Source organism: Equus przewalskii, chromosome 2 (assembly GCF_037783145.1).
Source record: "Equus przewalskii isolate Varuska chromosome 2, EquPr2, whole genome shotgun sequence".
Taxonomy (NCBI): domain Eukaryota; kingdom Metazoa; phylum Chordata; class Mammalia; order Perissodactyla; family Equidae; genus Equus; species Equus przewalskii.
In genome coordinates this window covers 106,892,387-106,917,148 of record NC_091832.1, presented here as the reverse complement: position 1 = coordinate 106,917,148, position 24,762 = coordinate 106,892,387, and the positions used below count along the sequence as shown (strand labels likewise).

The window sequence follows — 24,762 nt, the reverse complement described above, 5'->3', positions numbered from 1 at the left end:
GTGTTTGCTCAGTTGCTTCAGCTAGAAATCAAGGTCATCATTTTGCTAGTGTTCAAGCAGATGGAAAATACTGCAACTATCCCAATTTTGTACTTAAGATAGATACTTATTTTTAAAATAGAAGTAATATATTTTAGGTCATTAAGGGCGATTTGTTGAATACTTATGACCTACCATGTGTGGTTTGTCCGTCGTACACTTAAAACAAGTCCATCGGAGCTCTCTCGCCTCTCACAACAGCTAGCTCCCATTCACTGTCAAAATGCAAATCGTAATAACTGTCTCGAATGCCACAGTAACTTTAGAGAGATGCAGCATGCCTTTATAACTATTAAAAAAGCGTCAATTCTAGTGCCAAATTATGTGAAGGCGCAGGTCTGGGGACAGAACAGAAACTGAATACACCAAGCTAGCTGCTTGGGAAATGAACAGTATATAATCTAATATCTTTAATTTTATGTACATGAATATAACGTATGTCAACTTTGTACATGAGATACATACAGTATTTAAACATTTTACTCAACAGATAAGAATTTACAATAGCAATATAACTGACTAGAGGCCTGTCCACTTAATATACTTAGATTAGATCTGTACTTTAACAGGAAAAGATTTTAATAGTTTACAATCATAGAAACACTGACATTTGAAACAAGACTTTATAAAATAATTTATATATATCCTAGCATCTATAGAGAGGAATGATTTGCATTTGTGGATGTGTGCAATGAATGGCATATTTTAAATTTTTAGGTAATAAAATAATTTAGAAGCAGTTCATGCAGTGGTCAAAGCAAGGGATGGCAGTTCCTTCAAGATGTCCTCTATCTTGGACATCAGCGGCCATCAGACACTAGGTCCCGCTGGGGCACACTCGAACAAGTCTCCTCCAACAATTACTTATATAAACACCAATATACACAAGTTGATATCCTTCATTCCACAGTACAAGTTCAGCTCGCAACTTCTCTCAGCTGTGAGAGTAGTCAGTCTATACTTAAAGTGATTTAATGTCTCTCCTGGAGTTCTACATAATACATCTCTATACAAGGTAACTAACAGAACTTCCTGGTTTTCACGACTTTACTCTGATACTTCACAGAGTGGCCCCCATGTCCTATGACATAAACATCCAGCAGGTAAGATTTTCCAGGCTGAAGACCCTTAATGGTTTCTGTGGTCACTGCTTTTTGCAGGTTTTGACTGTGGAAATATTTACAGAGAACCTTTTCTGATTTCTTCCTTGTATCTGGTCCCAGGCATTGGTTTTGTTCTCTTCTCTTCTGGTCTTCATTGTAGTTTTCATCCACTTCCTTTTTGTAGATGCAAAACTTGTTCCTTTCCTGAGTGCCCAGCCAAGCCACGGTGGCCGAGGAACAGGTGCGCAGCTTGTCGAAGGCTTTGATTCTCGTGTCTTCCGGAAGAGAGGGAAACGCCTGCTTACTAGGCCTTGTGGTGGCCAGGATTTTCAACATAGATGCTCCTTTCTTGTTTCCTTTCAGTCGAATGAGATATTTTGCTTTGGGTTTTCCTCTAAGCTGAAACTGCCGGATGCCTTCCACATTCTGAGACAGAAGCAGCTTCCCGTCTCTTCTCACTTGGATTTGGAGAGCATCCAGACAAGAGTGGATGAACAAGGTGACTTTTTGGTGAGAAGAGACTGGAGCAAACCGTAGAAACTTCGCTCCCTTCCTTTTAACAAAGACATCTGTAACTTTCCCATCTTTTAGCTCAACTGTCTTCTGTTTCGCCTCTTCCTTGGTCCTGGCAAAGGTGCCGACGTAAGCAGTGCTCATGTTGCTGTTGCTGTTGGCCACAAAGACGTCGAAGTAGTACTGGGTGTCGGGTTTCAGATCCGAGACGGTGAAGACGTTCTTGTTTCCTATGCAGATCTTCTGAATGTCCACCTTGGGCCTGGAGTACACGTGCCGGCCCAGTTTGGGAGAAGGCTTGGTTAGGAAGCTGCGTTCTTTACCCAAATTATCTGAAGGAAATCCGAAGTGGGCAAAGTCAAAGGGGCTAAAGTCTAGACCGGGTTTTGGCGCCATCATAAAAGCATCATCCGCACTCAGTTTGGCTTCCACTGCACACAGACTTTTGAAGTTGTGCTCTTTGTTGATGACCACGCAGTACTGAATGGGCTGTTTCAGCAAAGAGGCTGTGGGGCTCGGTTTCCAGGCCAAAGTGACTGTGGTGCGGCCCAGGGAGGTAACATCCACCCTTGGGTCATAAGGTAATTCAGGATAGGGCTGATCAGACTCTGGAGTTGTGGTGGCATAGACCTTAAAATGTGTGTCTTTCTCTGTTGAAAGAAGCTCCAACTGATATAAACCAGATGGAGAACTCGAAGATATAAAATACTCCACATCGTTGCCTTTGTAGGAGAATAACTCTGTGCCTTCCTCATTAATGATCTGCTGCTTCTGCTGCTCCAGCGGTTCTGGATCACCTAGGAGACACAGAGAAGCACAGGATACACATCAGGGCATAGGCTGCGGCTTGCCTTAAGTTGCGTTCTTAAGACTATCTTAGTTTTTCCCCATTATAAAAATAATACATGTTCCTAGTAGAAAATTAGGAAATGGGGAACAAGATAAAAAATCATCCATTAATTCATGATCCAGAGACAGTCTTCTATTAATATTTTGGGTTATTTCCATCCAGTCTTTACTCTTACATATTTTTATGCAATTGATCTTACTGTTCCATTTTTCTCTGTAATTTAATAACATTTATCATGCATATATGTACCTAGACAAACCTCCACGTTTGAATCTTGTTTTTCTCATTTAATATTACATCATCAAAGCAATAATATTGGTTAATTTTTGACCATTATAAATAATGCTCTTATAAATTTGTAAGGCTTTTCTGATTTTAAATTCTTTCTTCACGACAGACTCCAGTTAGTGGAATTTTTAGGTCAATGACTGCAACCCTTTTAGAGATTAATCACAACAGTCAATCTGCTTACCAAAAGGATTCTATTGGCTTGCATTTGGATTGGCCAGCCACTTCACTGATTTCAGTTTTGTTAGCAGGACTGGACAATCTCATTAAAGTACACAATGTAAAGCACCAGTAGAGACCTAATTTTCAATGTGTAGAACACGTGCCCAGGAGTAATGTAGGGGAAGTATTGAAACCAGCCTCATTTTTTCCATCTTCTGTACTCTTAATATCAGACATCACACAGATATCCGTGTGTAGAGAGGTTTAGAGGACCTGGAGAGAACTGGGCAGCCAGAGTGGGAATGAACCTTTTCTAGCTTATCTCTGCAGAGTGAGGGCGGGGTATGTAGAATTTCACATACCTAAACCATGAGATTAACACGACCATCACACAACTAATCATCTTCTCCATCTCAGTCTCAACGCTCCCCCTATGCACTGTCAATATTTTCCTAATGACAGCACTCCCCAATCAGTGTTTAAGTATCACAGCTTGCTAGCACCCTGTGCCTGGCACCCATGGTCAAGCCTCACCTTTATGCTATGATGTCTTCGCCCCTTAAAGGGAGCTGCATCACTCCAGGGCCTCAGCAGACTCTCCTCATTTCCTTGGAGCTTGCTTTTTGCTTTCTACCATCTGCCTCTTCTTAAACGCCTAACCCACTCCTCCTACTGACTATCTTCTCCTCCTGGACTTCCAGTGGTGGTGAATGCCCTTTGCTTCTCTCTGTTTCCACCCTTTACTCCCCAGAGATCAGACATTCTTAACTTTGGACACATATCAGAATCTCCTGGGGGGAACTTTTAACAGTCCCAATGTCCAGACTACACTCCAGGGCAATTAAATCAGAACCTCTGAGGATAGAAGGCAGACATCATTAGTATTGAAGGCCCTCAGTGACGATTCCAATGTTCAGGCAAGATTGCAAACCACAGCTAGAGAAGCTAGTCCAAACCTCTCGCCTTTTCCTTGTTCCTTCAGTCCCCACACCTGTCTCTCCTAACCTTTCATTTTACCAAGATCACTGTCATCTGATGCCATCCCCATTTCCCTCATTTCCACTGCAAAATTCCCAACTTCACCTATGAATCTACTCTGGTTTTCCCACTAACAGAGGGCTGTATGTTTCATGAACCTTTTAGCCATCCACGCAGAGTTCTGGGGCCAGATCTGTCGCCCTGCTTACCTGAGCCTTCCCCGCTTGTCTCTTCCGGCAGCTCCTGGAGGCTCAGCTTCCACTCTAAAGGTGCATCACAGGGAGTCACCGTGACTGATAAGGGAGTATTGTCTTCTTCAACCATGAAGAAATACCTGTGGGAAAATGGACCAATCAGACGGAGATAATTCATTCTAACACTCACAGTCATGACTTACTGGAAGAATCACTTGGTTTAATTTTTATTCACTTAACAGAGAATAAAACTACTGTTTGACACAAATCTTGATACTTTCAGCATTAACTGTGGAAGTCCCATAGCCCAACCAGGTAAATCTGCCACCAGATTTACCATCAACACAGTGTGAAATCATATAAAGATGTTGAACTAAAACATGCTATTTGAGTTAAGAATCAACACTTCCCTGTTTTGGGGTGTTATTTAACATAGGCCCTTCCACTGCAAAGGAAGTCACAACCAAGAGGAATTGTCAGCTATGTTGCCTTCCAGGTGCTGTGTTTTCCGTAAATTTGCTGATCAATTTGTAAGTTACCCTTAGGGCACTCTGACATAATCACCAACTATTTCAAAAGATCATTTTCACAGCATTGTAGTTCTAAAATGCATGTTGGTCTCTGCCAAAATAACAGTTTTCATGTTTTTCCATGATTGACTTTATTCACAGCTTTACTATTCCATATCTTTTTGGATAGAGTTATTTAGTCACCATTTGAGAAACATTTTTAAAGTAAAGATCACTGTGTTAGTCAGTGGAGAGACACTTTTCTCTATCACTAAGATTGTTACTGCACAAAATTGGGGCTCTCTTGCTTGACGTGCATCAGAAAACCCAATTATTAACAGCATCAGCTTTTGGGAAAAGAAATCAGCTTTATTGCTAGATCCATCTGTGAGGAAACAGGGGCGTATGCTCTCAGATTTGTCTCCCTGATCCAGTGCTTGGGGCACAATTTATGGGCTGAGGGGCAGGGCGGTCTGAGGTGTGGAGGTAGATGATTGGAGGTGAGAAGTGAGGTGATTGATGGTCTGCGCAAGTGTAGTCAAGCTTATAGCTCTTCACAGGACACGTGTTCACAAAATGGTGGTGCTAGTGTTATCTGAGGGTGGAGTTTTTAGCTCTTTGACATCAAAAAGGTCACTTATTGGGCATTTGTGCAGGCCCAGTTGATGGGTTGGTGGTCTCAACTGGCCTGAACTGGACAAAGGGTCTCAGTTCCTGAAAAATCACTCTTAATTACTCTGCTGATAAGATGGGGTCAGTTGAACTGGTCTTAGAGGGTCTGTGGTTACAAGACTTTCTGTTGAATTAACTTATCCAGTGATTTTAAAACAAATTTTAAAAAATCCAAACATTCTGCTCTATGCTATCCTTTGAGATTTCTTTATGGCTCAAGAGACTTTTCAAAGAGAATAAAAATATTGCCTAACTACATCAATGCTATATATTCTTATTCTGAATAACTTAGATGATTTCATTTAATTATCTTTCAAAGCCTTTAATCTTGCAAATGGGGAAACACTGGTTTCAAGTCTAGCCAGCTCAGAGTTACTCGCTGGTTCCATGGCAAAGAACAAGCAAGTTCTCCCTCCTGTAGATTGGACCTCCTGGGTGTCTCTTTCCTCTCCATTCTCTCCACATCCATCACCAACACTCTCCAAACCGACCACCGTAGCCCTCTACTCTGTCAGTCTCCTCCGCGGTTCCTACTCACCTCCCAACCTCTAACCCGTGGTGTGAACCAGGGGTCTGTGTGTGGACGTCTCTCTTCTATGCTCGTTCCCTGTGCAATCTCACCCAGGCTCATGGCTTTAACCTAATCCTATGTCAACAATGCTCAAATTTAAATTGTCAGCCTGAACTCTTCCCTAAATTTTAGATACAACTATCTTCTTGCCATCTTCACTTAGATATCACTGAGAATTTGAAACTTATGGTATCTAATCCAAACTTCTGATTCTCTCCCCCAAATCAGCTTCTCCTGTAGTCTGTCTTGTCTCAGTAAATGACAACCCCAATCTTCCAGTTGCTCAGGACAAACATTTTAGAGCCATGCCTGACTTTTTCTTTCTCTTCCACTCCACATACACTGAATCAGCAGACATTTTTGGCTCCACCTTTAAAATATAGCGAGAATCCATCACTTGGTCCCATTTTCCCTGTTAACTCCTGATCCAAGCCACCATTATTTCCTGCCTGAGCGCTGCAGTAGTCTTCTGACTGGTCTCCTTGTTTCTACTTTGGCCCCCTTAGTTTATTGACCCCTTTCCAGGTGAAGTGATCCTTGTCCACCTGTCAGAACATACCACTCCCCACTGCTCCAAACCCTCTAAGGGCTTCTTGTTTCATTCAGAGTAAGAGCCAGAGAACTTGAAATGATTTGGGTCCCCAACCAAATCTCTAAACTCGCCTCCTCCCCCTCTCTAACTCCTTTACTCCTCCCCGTCTCTAACTCCTTTACTCAGCTCCTTGCTGTCTTTGGAACATAAATGGCAGACTCCTGCCTCAGGGCCTCTGCACTTGCTGTCCCTCCACCTGAGATACTCATCCTTCAGCTATTGACCTTGCTTGCTCAGTCACTTCATCAGCTCGCTACTCAAGTACCATCTTGCCATTGACCTGCTCTCATTCTTTATGTAAAATACCACCTTCCTCCCCATGAAGCTCCCTTTCACTCCTCTTCATTTTTCCTCAAAGCACTTATCACTACCTGACATTATATATTTCTTTGTTTACTTTTTTATTTTTTCATCTCCCCCAACTAGAATGAAAGCTACAAGAGGGCGTGGCATTTGGTTCACTGATGAAAACTTAGACACTAAGAGAATTCTTAATAAATATGTGTTGAATGAATTAATGAACAGCTTTAGATTTTAGCTTTTGGGAAAAAGTCCTGAATTGTTCACAGAGTCTAAAGCTTCCTCCGTGGTGGGGCCCCTGCCTATCTCACTGTCATGTCACTGTCCCTTTTGCTTTCTGTGCTTGAACCGCATAGGGCTTCTCTAGTTTCCCTGACTGCACGCCATCTTAGAGCCATCGAGATACTGCTTTCTCTGCCTGAAATACACGTCTCTGCCCTTACTAATATTTCAACGTCACTCCCTCAGGGATACCTTTTCTGACGACTCATTCTGGATCAAGTCCTCTTATAAACTCTCAGAGTTGCCTATACTTTTTACTTTGGGTATTTATTGCAATTTGTAACTATATATTTATATTATTATTTGGTTAATGTCATTTTCCTCACAAGGGCCCACTTAGAGTTCATTTTCCATGTCTTTGTATTTCCAGCACTTAGCACAGATTTTTGCATGTAGTAGGTACTTGATAAACATTTTGTTTTTTGAGGAAGATTAGCCCTGAGCTAACATCCGCCACCAATCCTCCTCTTTTTTGCTGAGGAAGACTGGCTTTGAGCTAGCATCCATGCCCATCTTCCTCTACTTTATATATGGGACGCCTACCACAGCATGGCTTAACAAGCAGTGCATAGGTCCGCACCTGGGATCCGAACCAGTGAACCCCGGGCTGCTGAAGTGGAATGTGCAAACTTACCCGCTGCACCACTGGGCCGGCCCCAATAAACATTTTTTAATGAATGAATTACTAAATGAATGAATAGAACTGAAGAATTCTAGCACCAACCTTACTGTTCCTGCCTGAGCATACTAACACCTAGAGTCTGTTTCTATCTGAAGATACAGAATCAGAATGGAAATATACGTACTTTCCCCCTCACTATTCAAAGATGAATGAGGAGATGGAGGGTGAAGATAGGGCTGTGGGAAGGCAATAAAGACCCTATAAAACCAAAAACAACTTGTTCATAAAATAGGGAAGTTAGACAGTTATCCAGACAAAATAACTAGATGACAGAATTGTTTACCGTGTGGAAATTTTATGTATCATAAGCACCCTAAGAACAGATGTCAGATGGTTTAATTTTCAATTCAGTCCACTTTTTGAAGAGTGGAACTTTGTTCCTTCGGCCAGGTTGCATGGGAGATATTAACCACATAAGCACAACTGAATCTATCTGTGTTATAAAGAAATAGGTGTGGCAAAATAATTTATTTGGCCTCATGTAAGTAAAAGAGCATTCAAAACTTTTTGTTTTTGTTTTTTATGTGGGTAGCAGAGCTAGCCGATGCTGAAGCAGAGAGCAGCGTGCAAGTTCATCTATTACCTTCTGTTTTCATTTCAAACAAGAAAGTAGTTTATTTCCCAAAATAAGCAACTGTGTCTTAGTAAGTTAAGTATAGGCCATAGGCAACCAGTAATAAATAAAACTACACTTGCATTCCACAAGGTAATCCTTATACATATAAAACAGCAGGGAGTTCCTCTAAGTCAACATTTTCACATGGAAGCACTTATGATTAGGGATAAAAGATAATCTGAATACAGTTTAACAATTTGACAAACATTTATTGTCTACCATGCACCAAGCACTCGTGGAGATAGTGGCCACGAGAGAGGACGGGGCATGGGCTATGTGCTCCAAGTATTTACTGACCATTGAGGGAGGCAGAAAGGAGATGGATATGCTCCAAATTATAATGCCAAAGCTGAGGGATAAACACTCCATGAGCCATTTAGACTGTGGAATTTATGGATAAACATAAGAATAATTAATGAGTTTGTTGTCTTTTGCTATTTGCTGCAGCTACACTTTATCTGGAATTTCATCTTCAGCTGTAATATCAACAGTGTCTAAGTGTGCCTCTCATTGCATATTTCAGCCCCAGAAATGTTTCTATTGTGGCTGAAACTCTTTACTTCACTAGTGTAAGTTAACATTTCATCCAAATGTAGATATCAAAGCCCTCAATCGTTATTTGTGGGAAAAAAGAAAGAATGAACAAATGAAAGAAAGAAAATCAGAGGGAGGAAACGAGTATGTGCTGACTGTTTTCAAATGTCTTGTAATAAAAACACATTGTTTCAAAGAAAAAAATGCAATTTTAAAAACAACTCAGAACCAAAACTTATTTAATTTTTAAGAGACTAGAAGATCAAGGTTAACCTATTTATTTGCTAAACTGATTATGATTACATGGTGTGGAATACTGTACTTAAAAAATACAGCAAAGCAGGACACAGTGCTTTTGGGAAATCAAAGGAATTTTTAAAGAAAAATTTTGATTCACTCAAAAATTTCAAGAGACAAAATACATGAAAAGCAAAGTGTGTTCAGCAAGAATTCAGCTGCTATTTAAGACATTTCAATTATTAGGACTGCCTCCTATGTCCTGTCCTGTTTTCACAGACTGAGCCTCAGTAAGTAGGAGGACATTGAGTTCTTTCAATGGAATCATCCTAGCATTTTGTGCCTTCACTCTTATGTCATTGAAATGATATAATTGAATTGTCATTGACATAAATTATGTCAAGGACACAAATTGAATGTCATTGAAAGATTCATAATTATTTTATATATTACTGATAAGTCAGTTCCTAATCTATGACATTCATTCAAACAAATAATTTCATTCAGGCAGGGCTAAAATGATAAACAATATATCACGTGGGTCAAAACAGGAAAATGGATCACCTGCTGTCATTCAGACTGACCGGATGGTACTGCGCCTGGGCCATTCCAGGGAAGGGGTGAGCCGCCTTCCTTTAGTATTGTGCATCAAGGCTGAAGTGACGGGAGAAAGATGACCTAAGAATTTGAAGCACCCCAATCTTTGGAAAATGGATTATTGATGACATGACATGGTCTTCTCCTTTGGAACGCCAATACATCCCAGGTTAAAAGGAGAAATTGTATTTGAAATACAGCAGAAAGAGGTTTGGGCACTGCAAAGTAAGTAACTTTAAATATAATTAGTTTATATGATATTTATATACACATATTTATTTATATGATTTTTATATATATATATATATATATATTTTTTTTTTTTTGCACCGGAAGATTTGCCCTAAGCTAACATCTGTTGTCAATCTTCCTCCTTTTTTCCTCCATTTTCCCTTCCAAAGCCCCAGTACATAGTTGTGTATAGTTGTTATGTTCTTCTGGTTCTTCTGTGTGAGCTGCCACCACAGCATGGCTTCTGACAGATGAGTGGTGCAGTTCTGCACCCGGGAACTGAACCCGGCCACACCAAAATTAACCGCTGGGCCATCAGGGCTGGCTCTATATGTAATTTCTAAATGTCAAAATATTGAGAAGCATTATGTGAGCCCAATTTGTTGATGGTGGAGTAAAGGTAAATGAACTGTGTCAATTGTTATCACCATTTGGTTTGATTCTCTCAGAATCTGATCATATTAGTCGAAGAGATATTATCCTTATAAGAGTTAATGCAAATCCTTGAAGAATCATATGCACTCAATTAATTTCATTTTAATCTTACAGAGTCCTTCTTAGAAATTTCCTACTGTCCTGAAGAAAATAATCATTCCAAAATGTGAGAAATGCAAAGATTGCCCTCTCCACCCAAAATGAGATCACAATTGGCAAGAATCAAAGAGCCTCTATTTAATCCTTAGAAGTTGCTCTGCCATATTTTTTTTTCTTACTTAGAGAAGATAGACAACGCTTTTCAGAGGTTGACTGCACATTTTCTAAACTATGTCTAAAAGATTACTTTCTTTTTTAGAGGAGCTTTTGATAAAGGAAGTACTAAAAGAAGAATACCTTTTAGGTGTGTCTCTAAAGAGGTAACTGCTAATTTCAGCTCCGTCTGGAATGACTGATGAATCATGAAAAAACGCCTTGTCCCGGATCTGCATCTGGAAAAGCTCCTCATCTCGAGTGGGTAGCTTCTGAGTCCTTGAGCTGAGTGGTAAGAGCAGCCACAGCAGACACCAGCGGAGAGGCACCATCCTGGGGCAACGGAAACGATGGCTTAGGTTAGTTCTGCAGGCAGACGCTGGGGCAAGTTGCAAACTTTCTAAAGGGTTAACACTGTTTTAGTTTTGACAGAAAGTTAAAGCTGTATTGGGTACTTTGGATACATGCACACGATCTTGAAGTTCAGAGATTCAAAAGCTTCTGAAATGAAAGGACTCTTGATGCATTAACTTCCTTGGGTGTTCAGAGAAAAAATTCCCACTTCATTACGGCAGAAGCCAATAAGGTCACTGTAGATATCTGTATACAGATGTCTCAAAGCTTGGGCCATAACATAAGTCACGCACACCCATTAAGAGCCAGAAAATTACCACTGTACAATTATTTTTATTCTTCCTTGAAATTTGACTGAGGGTTATACATGTATAGAATTATTCTCATTCCTAAAATCAGATTCATAAATCAGAGATTTTTAGAGATTATAAAGAGAGATTTAACTTTCTCATAGGTTGAGTCATTTGTCTAAAATCACAGGTGAGCTATTTAGCAGTCTAGTTATTCCAGATAACCAGACTCTTCGACACAACATTTACATGTAAACTGTACCATATTAGAAAGCGGGCTTGGATTCCCGCTCCCAGATCAAGTGAGACCGTTGGAAGGTTGTACAGTCAGTCGTCTGTCTTCACCTCCAGCAAGGTTATATATTTACTACTCCAGCAGAGTATTTTCGTTGCATTACATTTTGGCGTTTGTCTCTGACTTTCGTCAAAGATGCCATGAGTAATTATGGATCATCCTCTACTGCACATTGCTGGAGGGGTGTTGTCAAGGACACCATCTTCTACACCTTTCTGTGTCCCAACAGGAAGCCTCAAGTAGGCAAGTTCTTTTCATGTCAAGCGCTAGTGAAAGGCTTTGCTTCCTCTGAGGACTGGGTGCCTTTTTTCCCTCACAGAGAGAACGGTGTAAGAGTTGTTTCCCTTCTCTCTTTGACAACATATATCAAGGAATTCAAGCATTAGGGAAATATAGCGTTTTCACATTTAAGTACTTTAAATAGTGAGAAAGTCACGTGCAAATATTTGTGATAATTTGAAATGAAGTGAACACCAGTTTTATTTCTAAACAGTCATTACTATAGCTATGAGGTCACTTCTACTTAAACCATCATTTGACTTTAATTCTATCTTTCTTTGAGTGCTATCAAAAATAGATTCATACAACTGAAAATACTTTTGAGGGGAATAAGCTTTCCTTTTTTTTTTTTTTTTTTGGTGAGGAAGATTCGCCCTGAGCTAACATCTATGCGAGTCCTCCCCTACTTTGCATGTGGCATGCCTCCACGGTGTGTAGGTCCACAGCCAGGATCCGACCCTGCGAATCCCAGGCCGCTGAAGTGGAGCACGTGGAACTTTAACCACTGGGCCACAGGGTTGGTCCCAAGCTTTTCTTTCTATGAGAGTGTGAGAAGCAGTTTTTCACAGTGAGCTTAAAAAGTTCATTTAACTTCTTTTTTCAATACTTTGTTTCTATCATGTGTTCCACAGTTTTCCATATAAAATATCTGCAGTAATTGAGAGGACCCATGGGTAAAACACGGTGCTGAGTTCACTAACTGCATTATTGTACTGAGTCCTCACAATAACTTTGTGAAGCAGGTATGATTCTTATATAAGAACAAACTGGGGCCAGCCTGGTGGCATTGTGGCTGAGTTCACGCACTCCACTTTGGTGGCCTGGGGTTTTGCGGTTTGGCTCCTGGGCATGGACCTACCCACTGCTCATCAAGCCATGCTGAGGCAGTGTCCCACACAGAAGAACTAGAATGACCTACAACAAGGATTTACAATTATGTACTGGGGCTTTGGGGAGGGGAAAAAAAAAGAGGAAGATTGGTAACAGATGTTAGCTTAGGGCCAATCTGCCTCACCAAAAAAAGCCTGCAAAAAAAAAAAAAAAATAGAACAAACCTCCTTTTACATAAAGAGAAAAGATCAATCCAGGTGGATCTGACTGAAGAGCCCAGGAAGCTCTTCTTTCCCATCTCTATTTCTCAATTGTCTCGTAGTTGAAGGAAAACTAGACTGAGAGAAGAGAAACTTTACATTTTGGTTTCAGCTCCTAACTGGATGTGTAATCTTAGGCAATTCACTTAACCACGCTGGACGACAATTTTCTGAAGGGTTTGGATAGATGAGCTCTCAAACTCTCTAAACTCTGAAAATGAGTGATGATTCTGAGACTGACTACTAACTCCTAGCAGGTTAGGAATAAGACCAGGCCTCCTCAGGTTCATTGGATAGTCTGTGCCTCAGATAGCCAGACAACTGTTGAGATGAAATCCCAGGGAAGCTGGGGATGTCGGGGGCTCACGTGAGTTACCAGGAGCAGACAAGGGTTAGATCCACAAAGCATGGCTGGATGGATCAAAACCAGAACTCAGCGAACCTATCTGAAACAAACAGGAACATGGACTAAACCAAATGGGACCTCCACTTGCAGCCTTTGGTCCCTCCACTCTGATGCCTTTCCTCCTGTAGCCAACAGAAATGGAAAATCTGAATAGAATTTGATATGCCACCCCTGTTAAAAAATACTTAATATTTCAGCACAATAAAATATATTCAGTTTACTTTGTAGTAACATCCCTGAATCTTTGCTTCCTGAGAACAGAAGAGGCCAGACAATAAAATATGTCTCTTTAGAGGGGCAGGTCCGGTGGCATAGTGGTTAAGTTCACTACGCTTTGCTTTGATGGCCTGGGTTTCACAGGTTTGGATCCCTGGTGTGGACCTAGCACTGCTCATGAAGCCATGCTGTGGCAGCATCCCACATAAAATAGAGGAAGATGGGCACAGATGTTAGCTCAGCAACAATCTTCCTCAAGCAAAAAAGATTGATGTTATCTCAGGGCCAATCTCCCTCACAAAAAAAAAAAAGAAAGAAAAAATGTCTCTTTAGAAGTGGTTAGAATGTGGCTTTCTGCACTCATTAGGAACTGAGAGCAAACATGTCAAGGTGGCAATTGAGTAGGGGATGCTGCGCGTAGTTGCCCTAGAAACGCTCAAGGGCAGCCTCACCTCATTAGGCTCCACGTTTGCCCCTAAGGCTGTCAATTGCACAGTACCATAAACCACTGAGCAGGACGAGCTGCCAATGCCCCAGGATATTTGGGATATTTAGGTCAGCCCCAGAGTTAGAGAGCTAGCTGGTTATGATTGGTGGGAGTTTTCCCAGCATCCTCAGCTGCCTGTGGGAAGAACTTTCTCTTTATTAAATCAGCTAAAGATAAGAGAGAAATTTTGAGGGGCTGGCCCAGTGGCGCAGTGGTTAAGTTCGCACGTTCTGCTTCTCAGCGGCCTAGGGTTCACCGGTTCGGATCCCGGGTGCGGACATGGCACCGCTTGGCATGCCATGCTGTGGTAGGCATCCCGTGTATAAAGTAGAGGAAGATGGGCACGATGTTAGCTCAGGGCCAGGCTTCCTCAGCAAAAAAGAGGAGGACTGGCAGTAGTTAGCGCAGGGCTAATCTTCCTCAAAAAAAAAAGAAAAAAAAAGAGAGAGAGAAATTTTGAGTTAATAGCAACAACATTAGTAAATTTTGTTGTGTACATGTGGCACGCCAGGCACTCTTCTAGGTGCTTTATACGTATTATCTCATGTAATGCTGGCAACAGCCCTAGGAGGGAGGCATTATTATGTTTCTCATGTCAAAAATGATCAGACCAAGGCTTTGACAGGTAAGATCACATAGTGAAAACAATATGATGTGAGGAACATGAACCATTTATCATGTGTGACTTTAAATATGTGGTAAACATGATGATCACATATTCCCCACATCAGCTATGTAGCAATTTAATACTTAGTAAAGTGAACAACTTCAGGTGATAGGAATATGCAGAGTAAGTGTTGACAGACAATTCTCCACAGGTCTCTGCACTTGTTTTTGCATATTTTGGGAGCAGAGGAACCGACTGCCTTTGTTTCATGTTATCTTTTCAAGGATGTTTGTGTAGTGGACAGCCTTGGAAGATAAAACCTCTGGGGCAAAAAGCCCGCAGGATTACTACCCATTAAAAAAGATCTGGGTTCCTTAAGCTCAGGGATCCTCTCTTATGATGAACCCCACTATATGGGCTGGTGCCGTCTGGTCCTCTTTGCGTTATCTTGTGGGAACTGGGGTCAGGGTGCCAGTGGGAGAAAAGGATGATACTGTGGATTCTGCTATTGCTCTGAGTAATAAAGTCCTTTGTCTCTGACCCAGGGGTCTCGTGACATCTAACATCCAGGAAACTATGTCAGGCTAACTCATTAACTTGCAAGTAGGGTAAAATCTCACACTCTGCACAGTTCTTGACACTAAGCTTTTACTTATTGAATTATTTTACTGGCTTATCCACTTTACTGGCTCAGGTAGGCATTTGTATTTAGATTACCACCAATAGGGAATAGACTCAGCTTCATCTCCTGCTTTCTTTATAAAAAATACTGTATTTCCCCAGCTAAATTTCTACTGCATCACAATTTTTGTTTCTGAAACAATTTTAACCATTGTAATTGCCACATCAATTAATGAGCAAAACAGATACTTTTCAGAAAAGTATTTAAAAATAGTATGATCCCTTTTTTCTCTTCTTTTTATTGTATCTATATGAGAAGATGGATGCTAGCGGAACCTAGTATGGTAATCATTTCACAAGACACGTAAATCAAACCATCATGCTGTACACCTTAAATTTATACAGTGAATATGTCAATTATTTCTCAATAAAACTGAAAAAAAGTTAGTATAATCCAAAACACAAGACTTCATATTCTGTAGGTTTATAGTTTTCAAAATGTTACCTAGTAACATTCATCCGTTTTCAGGGAAAAATGTACTCAGTTATTAGGGACAGTTCATTTGTTCAATCTGAGCAGGTTACAGGCAGAAAATATTTTAACGAGATGTATTTAAAAGGAGCGATAAGGGGCCGGCCTCGTGGCAGAGTGGTTAAAGTTTGGCCCTCTCTGCTTCGGCAGTCTGGGTTTGCAGGTTTGGCTCCCGGGTGTGGACCTCCTCCACTCCCTGGCCATGCTGATGGAGGCATCCCACATGCAAAACATACAGGAGGACTGGCACAGATGTTAGTGCAGGGCTAATCTTCCTCAAGAGAAAAAAGAGGAGGACTGGCAATGGATGTTAGCTCAGGGTGAATCCTCCTCACAAATAAATAAATAAATAAATAAGTAAAAATAAAAGGAGCATTGAACATAGCTAATCAAAAACTATTATGCAGACATATTGTGCATATTTTTACAACTTATCTTCACTGATTCAAATTTACAGCTTTAGTTAGACATTGTTTAAAGGGTGGTTTTAAGATTTTACAGATTTTTTTCCCTACCAATAAAATGGTCTCTCTCAGACATTCAGCTTGAGAATTAGTCACTTTAAATAAATAACTGAAAATACATTCTTAAGGATAAGCCTTGGATAAGCCAGTCTATAAGAACAGACTTTTCTTCTAAGATTACAAAAGTGCCCTCTAATGGCATAACTTTTCCTCTCATTTCTTTTTGTTACTTCTAGGTATCCAGAGCTTATCTAGACTTGAAGTTCAAATTAAACAAGATTTTTCAGAAATTTTCTTTCAGCATTATTTCTTTTGTCGTGGGCATCTGATGGATAACCTAGGAAACGTGTCTGTACAAGAAATCTTGCTGTCTTTCTACAATCAAGGGTTGGCCTAGTTCCACCAGAAGTAGAAAGTTGCTAGGATGACTCCAAGTACTTTTATCTTGCTAGGCAGATCAATCACCTCGGCGGCACAATTATTCACAGCCCAGCAAAACAAGATGGTATTATCCTATTACCGAGAAGATTGACTTTGTTTCAAACGAAAAGTTCTGATGAATCAAGAATACGGATGCTAACTGAAAACTCTAATATTGGTTATGTTGTCAGACGCCTTCTTCCTTTTTCGCGCACACCTTCAGATCCTGCCAAGACAGAAGTGAGAAAAGGAAAAGGACCTAATGATTTGATACACCTCAATCTTTAAGCTTGATTATTAATAATTTAGATTATTGGTGATGTGAGATAGTTTTATCCTTTGGAATGCCAATGTGTCAAAGATTAAAAAGAGAAATTGTTTTTAAAATATAATTGTCCAAAGATTAACCATGTGTTCTGTGCTTACAAAGGTAGAGAGAGGTTTGGGCACTGAAAGGTTAAACACTTTAAATAGAATTATTTTTTGTGATACACTCACATCTTTAAGGTCAAACTATTTAGAAACATTATGCGAATTCAGTTAGTTGATATTAGAGTAGGAGTAAATGAGAAGTGGTTCTAAAAGAAGGACTTTTTACCTATAAAAATTTATTTTTATAGGGCTGGCCCTGTGGCATAGCAAAGTTTGTGTGCCCTGCTTCAGCGGCCTGGGGTTCACAGGTTCGGATCCCAGGCACAGACCTACACACCGCTTGTCAAGCCATGCTGTGGCAGGTGTCTCACATATAAAATAGAGGAAGATGGGCCCTGATGTTAGCTCAGGGCCCATTTTCCTCAGCAAAAAGAGGAAGATTGGCAGCAGATGTTAGCTCAGGGCTAACCTTCCTCAAAAAAAATTTATTTTTATATTTGCTGCCCCCTCCCTGGTGAGTGGGTAAACACTAGAGTTCAGGAAGAGTGGAGAGTGGTTTCCTCTTGAAGGTTTTAGGGCTGTGATGACTAAGGCTGCGTCTCCCGCTTGTCTCTTTCACCTTCTCTGCTGGGCTCTCTGCTGCCTCACCCCACAGAGAGGCGTGGGGGAGTATGGACTGCAGGGGATGAACTGAAGACTGGTTTTAAAGAAAATGCCAATGAAGAAAAATGAAGCATTTTTATTGTTCCATTAGGGGTAGGGAGTAGAGCAGACGATAAATAACTGAAAACAGACAAATAATTCTAAGACTTTATTTTCAGCATTGATTTCAATTTTTTATTCTATGAAGCCTTTTATGTATTTAAATGGTCAAACTGACTAGTATATCCTCTTCCTGCAAACTTGAAATGCTTGAGAACAGTTAAATGGTCAAATGGTAAGGGAAAAAAAAAAGAAAAATGAAAGAGAGCTTGAATAATTTACCAATGTATCAACTAAACACGCAGGATGACTAGTATCACCACAAAAACAGTATGCCTCAGAGCAAATAAAACTTGGCTTGGGATGTCTGCAGAAGCTCCCTGCTGTCATTTTGCAAAATTTACCTTCAATTACATAAGATCAGTTAGTCAGTTTACTATCTCGGTTAAACCACTGGTTCACTTAGTGAAAACAAAACCTTATTGAAATTGTGTAAACTGATAATAAGTAAATAAATTTGGTTAACTTTTCGCTACTTTAAAAAGTATATTAAATGGCTTTAACCACAAACCCTAATTGAGAATCTTGTCTTAAAAGTAAGGGACTATTTCAAACCACTAATAAGCTTGCCTTTAAGATTTATAGACTGCTCTTTAGTTATATTCTCTCACTAATGTAAGAAATTTGCAAATCTGGTAAAGAAAAAGTGCTTTCAGGTTTTTGTGTAACTGTCCCAGGCTTTCTGAATAGAAGGTGTCACATAAATTAAGGGCATTGTGACCTCTCTCAGCACTCCAGATCCATCAGAACAGCAACCCTCAGCTCTGCCGACCTGTGAGTAACATGAGCAAAGCAAATCCCCCATCGCTCCACCGCCAACCACCAAGGTCTCGCAAGTTCCTCGCAGAAACATGTGGATGTATTTGCAAAATATGTCATCAAGCTCTTATAGACATTACATGTTATAAATCTTAATAAGATCAGATTCATCAGTACAAATATGCCACACAAAGTATACAATTAAAAAGGCTCATAGTGTCATTAAGAGTCACTTAAAAAGTATCAAATGCGCCCAATCCCGTGGAGGCCACGGACATGAAATAAATTTACCAGACCCCAGAGAAGGATGGGCATTCTGAATTTACTTGAGGCAAATGCATCTGGAATAAATGAAACCTAATGTTTAATTACAGAGAGTGGAAAGTGCATGATTATAATTTAGGGCGGATAATTCCAAGGAATGGTCTGCCACGGATTATTTTCTTTTTCTTTTTAAATGCAAATATTTAGGCTTTTAACTTCTATTTTTATACTCGAGGGCATTTGTTTTTGTGTGACTCATCCATGCCACATCTGATGATAAATCTGAAGCATCTGATCTAGCTGTAAAGAAAAAAATACACCTTTGGTCGGGGGAATGGCCCGGTATCTGCCATGAATGCCTAATGTGGACGCACAGATTCTTTCAAGGCAGAAACTTTGCAATAAAAAAGCTGATCTTCCAGAAGCTGTTTTGTTCTGTTGTCCTTTGCAACAATGAAAATGTTACCTGAAATTAGTTGGTCATTCTTATAAATATAGAAATACCCTCTGCTGTGGCTGAAAATTTGAGGGAAATAGAGCATGTTGTGGTTTGGTATGTTTCCACATTTTCAAAGGGTGAAATAAGGCAAGGGAGGTGAAGCGCTCCTGGTCTGCCCAAAGGAGTCGTCGCTGGCATGGGCTAGGTATATCTTGTTCTGAAGTAACTGTGGAGTGCCTGAGATATGCTGACTCCTACAGCCCAACAAAGAGGAGCCAGAATGAGGCACAGAATCCACAAGCTAAACCTCTCTAAGTGCAGGCTGTCATTACATAGTGGAATGATTATTAAGGGTTTTAGAGTTCATTATGTCAATAATCTATGGATTAGGGACCTTCACATGCATTTCAACTACGATTCCAACCTCCCCTACCACTTCTCTAAATGATTGCCAACTTTCACTCTGGAAGGAAATTAAATTAGTAAGAAAAAGCAATGTAAAATTAAAACATGCCAAAGATTGGAATAAAGTTTCCATTCTGTCATCCCCTCCTCTTTGATCCTCATGGTGTGCAGTTCATAGCAGGGCCAAGGCCAGGGCATTCTAGTTTTAAAAGATGGCCAAGCCTACAGAATAAGAACAGCTTGAAAGAGGATCAGATTTTAAAGTAAGTAACCCCATATTCCCACCATCACTAATGCCAATAAAAAGAATAATGAACAATAGAAATGGCCAAAATAAATGTACCATAGATAGGAGGATTCTCTGATCCAGGAAGCCAGATCATTTCACTAAAGAAACGAGTAGATCTCCTAAAATGCATCTGATAGGTGATTAGAAGACATGTAAATTCGAAAGCAATTTAGAAGACAATGCAAAGTAAAACTGGAACAAAATACTGAATATCTTCCCCCTATCAAAATTTCCTGCGTGTGTGCAATTGAGATAGCTGGGATAATTCCCACTATCTTCGGAGAAGCTAATGATTCCTGGAATAACGAAAGGCCCTAAGGGAGGAATAATATGCTTGGTTGCTTTTCTTACTTTAGTTTGGCAGCTAAGCCTTATTTCCTGTTGATCTGCAACAAAATGAAAATGACTTCCTGTGCAACGTTCCCCAAAGCAGTTAACAAACTGCACACCCCATCCTCCACTGAAATTTAGCTAAGATGGGACATGGCAGCATGCCAGGAGCATCGAGCAACAGTATGTATCAGCCTAGAAGACGAGACATAAATTGTCATGGTCAACAAATACGGAGTCCCTGCTGTGGGTAACATCCTAAAAATAAACAAAGCACAAAGATATTTCATATGGACCCATACTGTTCCGCTGTTTACAATCAAGTTGAGTGGATATTAATTAAGCATAAAAGTACCCTGCAATGGAAGGTAACACACCACAAGTAAAACAGCGGCTCAGATAATCACTGCTTGACGGAGTTGGAGTGAAGGCTCACCAAGAGCTGGTGGAGACAGAGCAAGGCTCAGAAAGGAAGTAGGATAAGGGGAGAAGAAAGAACTGGACCTGGGGAAGGGAGATGGAGGTGGGGAGATCAGGAGCTGAGGCACAGAAGTAGAAATGCCTCACTGGATGTTAAACAAACGTTAATTGAGCACTTTCTATGTGCTAGACCCTGAAGGATGAGCCAGTAACACAAGACATCCTCTCTCCTTGAGCTATGTATGGTCTAGCAAGAAGGGAGGAAGAAAATATTCTCACACAGGGATAAAGAGAGATCAGCAGGGAACTAATTGTGATGGGTCATAGAAGCAACATCTACCTTTATAAAGGATGGGAAAACAGAAAGCTAAAAGATAACTGCTTAACGGTTTACAACCTGTTTCCGAGCAACTGCTGGAATTCCTGGGGAGGGTTCTAAGAGGGCCGCTGAAGTTTCACACCATGTCCTCAGACCACTGGGAAAGACTACGGAGGCAAGAACAAGTCTTTCCTCAAAACGAGCTACTTTTTCAAAGATCACTACTTGCACTACTTTTCTTTTCCACACAGAATTTCCCTCCCCTGCTGCCCCCAAGGTTGGGAAGCAGCTTCAGCGGAAGGATCACAGACTGAGAGTCGGAGACCCCCGCTGTAGGCAGGAGACCCCCGCTGTAGGCAGGAGACCCATCCCTGTGGACCGCTCCTCGGCCCAGGTGTTCCCATGGGACCCTGCACGTGTGAACCGCGGAGAGTCTCGGCTCAGCTCACTGTATCTCATATGAAAGCTGGCAGCTAAGACAAAAGAAGTTTCTCACGGATGCACAGCACAACTAGGCTTCCTCCGCACCTAATTCTAAGACAAGAAAGAAGAGGCTAAGGACAGGAGTGAAGAAAAACCTACTTTTATGGAAACATGTCTACTTATTTCACGTTTAATAGTTACTGTTGTCGGTTAACCTTGGGAGAGGGTTTGCCACAACTGTGGTAGCTAGCACAGAAGGATATTCATGTGAATTTCTGTTAGCGAGTAAACTCAATTCTGATTCCCTTGGAAATAATCATTAAGACACCAGAAGTGAGTTGTTGTAGTCTTAATGCAGGTTAAACCTATAGTTCGTCAATCATAGATTTAATATTTTTACAGCTATTTTAGCCAAGAAGGGAACTTTTCAGTAAGATACTCCATAGATTTGCTAAGATACGAAAAACTAAATATGGTCAAAAGAACTAAAGATCAAGAGAATAAGAATTTTCCAAGTACTGACTCCGTACTCTGAACTGAACTGGGTGATCTGAGGGCTCAAATGAAATATCCCAGTTATTTAAAATCTACTTATAAAAACAAAGCTTACATACTTGGGCAACAGAGCTCAATAATGTCAGTACCTTCACTATTTTTTTACTCAACATATATGTAATGAGTCCTTGGAACATGCCAGCACTTTCTAGGGACAGTGATGCTCTCAGGAAGCCATGTTGGAGTGGGGGGATAGTGCGTGCCCAGATACAGAAATAAGAAAACATGACTGGCTGGGTATTCATTGCTATGCAGAGAATTAAAATTGGCCTGTGTGAGAGAGAGTGTGGTGATGCACAGTTTAGAGAAGGTTTCTTGGAGGAAACGATATTACTCTGAGATGTGAACGAGAGGAAGCTGGCGAAACAAATGTCAGGAGAAAGAATGTTCCAGGTAGAGAAACAGCTGGTGCAAAGGCCCTAAGGTGGCACTAGGCTTGGGGTATTGATGAAAGGAAAGGATATCAAGGTGCAACGGAGAGAGTAAAGGGGAGCGTGAAGGCAAAGGGCAGATCACATACAGATCTGCAACCATATTAAGGAGCTCGGACTTTATTCTGAGTGTGATGCAAAGTCCTATAAGCAGGCCAGCTCCAGGATTTGATCTATGTTTTTAGGGATAACTCTGCCTATGGTGTAGAAAATGGATTTTAGGGAGGGGATAATTACAAAAACAAAAAATGATCTCATCTTTGCAAAAACAAAAAGATCAGAGGAAGGCTACTGCAGTCCTGCACGGCAGACATGACGGTGGCTTAGACTTCGCAGAGGAGATGGAGGGCAGGGGAGAGGTCGGGGATATGTTTTACACACAAGGCCACCAGAATGTGCAGGTGAGTCGGAGGTAGGAAGTTAGGAAAAGAGAGGAACCCGTGTTCCTGTAGTCCTTGATTATAAGAACACAGGTACAACAAAATGATAAAGTATAAGTAATGACAAGATGGAAGAAATCAGAGAGAAATGAATCAGTCAAGCAGAATTTCCAAGTGGCATCAAATAATTTAAGAATTGCTGGCTGTCTTAGATGCAATTTTTAAAAGCTAATTCTTATATGAGATATGTTATTAGAAAAAGAGGAGAGGGGCTGGCCCGGTGGTGCAGCAGTTAAGGTCGCACATTCCGCTTCTTGAAGGCCCGGGGTCTGCCGGTTCGGATCCCGGGTGTGGACATAGCAGTGCTTGGCAAAAGCCATGCTGTGGTAGGTGTCCCACGTATAAAGTAGAGGAAGATGGGCATGGATGTTAGCTCAGGGCCGATCTTCCTCAGCAAAAAGAGGAGGATTGGCAGTAGTTAGTACAGGGCTAATCTTCCTCTAAAAAAAAAAAAAACACAAAAGAAAAAAGAGGAGAAAAGAAGATTTCATCTTTATATTAAGCAAACATAGAGGAGCACAGGCCAGGGTAGCAAGTGCGAGATGAATGGGTAGAAAGACCAGAAGTGTTGATTTCAGTCATCATGGTGGGAAATGGAATCTGCTGGATATAGGGAAGGTGGACAAATAATATTGTCTACACACACACCAGTAGTTGTTTATTTGAACTTATAGTTCAAGTGAAGGGATGCATAATATTTGAGGCTGACTAATTTGTCACAGTACACTGAAGAGGAAGCAGTCCAAGGGCATATTTTAGTTCTGGTAAGGAGCTGTTTATGATAAGTTAGCAGGAAGCTAAGAGAGACAGAAATGGAAGTTTTGAAGGAACTCTCATAAGAAAACATTGCAATTTGGCCGAAGAGACCAGACTTCTTCATAAGCTGTGTCCAAAGGGAGAGGCTGCGAACCCACCGCCTACTATCATACAAGGGATGCTGCCAGCACTTCTCGGGCGGGCAGCACCATCGGGAGAGGAACCTTAAAGGCAGTGAGATCATATGAGAATAAGGTGGACTACACAGTGGAGGCATGGAAGAGGCAAGAGGTGAGCTCAGTGAGATGGAGTCTGGAGAAAGTAAAGAGGTGACCGGCGAGGTCACAGGACAGACGCCAAGCTTTGAAGTCAAATACTCTAAAGGAGAAAAATCAGCCATCTTTTCAGACATTTTGTAACACACATATTAAGTGTTCATTAAATTCTGATTAACCAATGGACCAAAGTGAATAACCACTCTGTCTTCTGAATCGAGATCATTACTCGTTTTGTTCGTTAGTGACAGCAAGGATAAAACTAAGACTAAACCAAAATACTGGAGCAGGAACAAAAGATTCTAAAACAATCAATCTCTTCACATATCCATCAGCAACAACCTTTAGTTTTTATATGCTCCCCATCCATCTCACAGAGTACATCCCAGTTTCTCAAGGATCTTTAGAATTCAAAGGCTTTTTTAGTTCTATTCACCCTACTAACAAAACCAGGTATTTAAATTATTCAAGTTCAAAGATATTCCTGTTCTTATGACAAACCTGGTTTTAAAAATTGCTTTGGTAATTCTGCCAACTGTGTCTGCTAAACACATAGCTGCTTCTTCCCTAAGGTTCTGATCAAAGAAATCTTTTATAACCCAGCTTCTAGTGATGTAAGAAAAGGTGATACCCATCGACAAGGCAGTGACAACAGAAACTTTCTGAAAAGAGCAGGCATGATGGAACTACAGAGTTCACTGGCTGATTCAACAAACATTTACTGGGCACTTTCTCGGTGCTGCGCACTGCCTGAGATCCTGGAGATACAGCAATGGACGAGGCGTGTGATGATCTTGTGCTGGCAGAGCTTACAGTGTGCTGGG

At 40.8% G+C, this 24,762-nt stretch overlaps 1 protein-coding gene across 1 annotated transcript in view; it reads right to left on the bottom strand.

The window, feature by feature from the left end:
* Positions 1 to 427: 427 nt before the first annotated feature.
* Positions 428 to 24,762, bottom strand: part of NDNF (neuron derived neurotrophic factor) — a 40,535-nt gene continuing 16,200 nt past the window's right edge. The window contains exons 2-4 of the mRNA XM_070609209.1: positions 10,782 to 10,970; positions 4,143 to 4,267; positions 428 to 2,452 (exon numbers count right to left, since the gene is read on the bottom strand). Of these exons, the coding sequence (XP_070465310.1) occupies positions 1,059 to 2,452; positions 4,143 to 4,267; positions 10,782 to 10,969 (1,707 nt within the window). The 5' untranslated portion in view covers position 10,970 and the 3' untranslated portion in view covers positions 428 to 1,058. The remainder of the gene's footprint in view (positions 2,453 to 4,142; positions 4,268 to 10,781; positions 10,971 to 24,762) is intronic.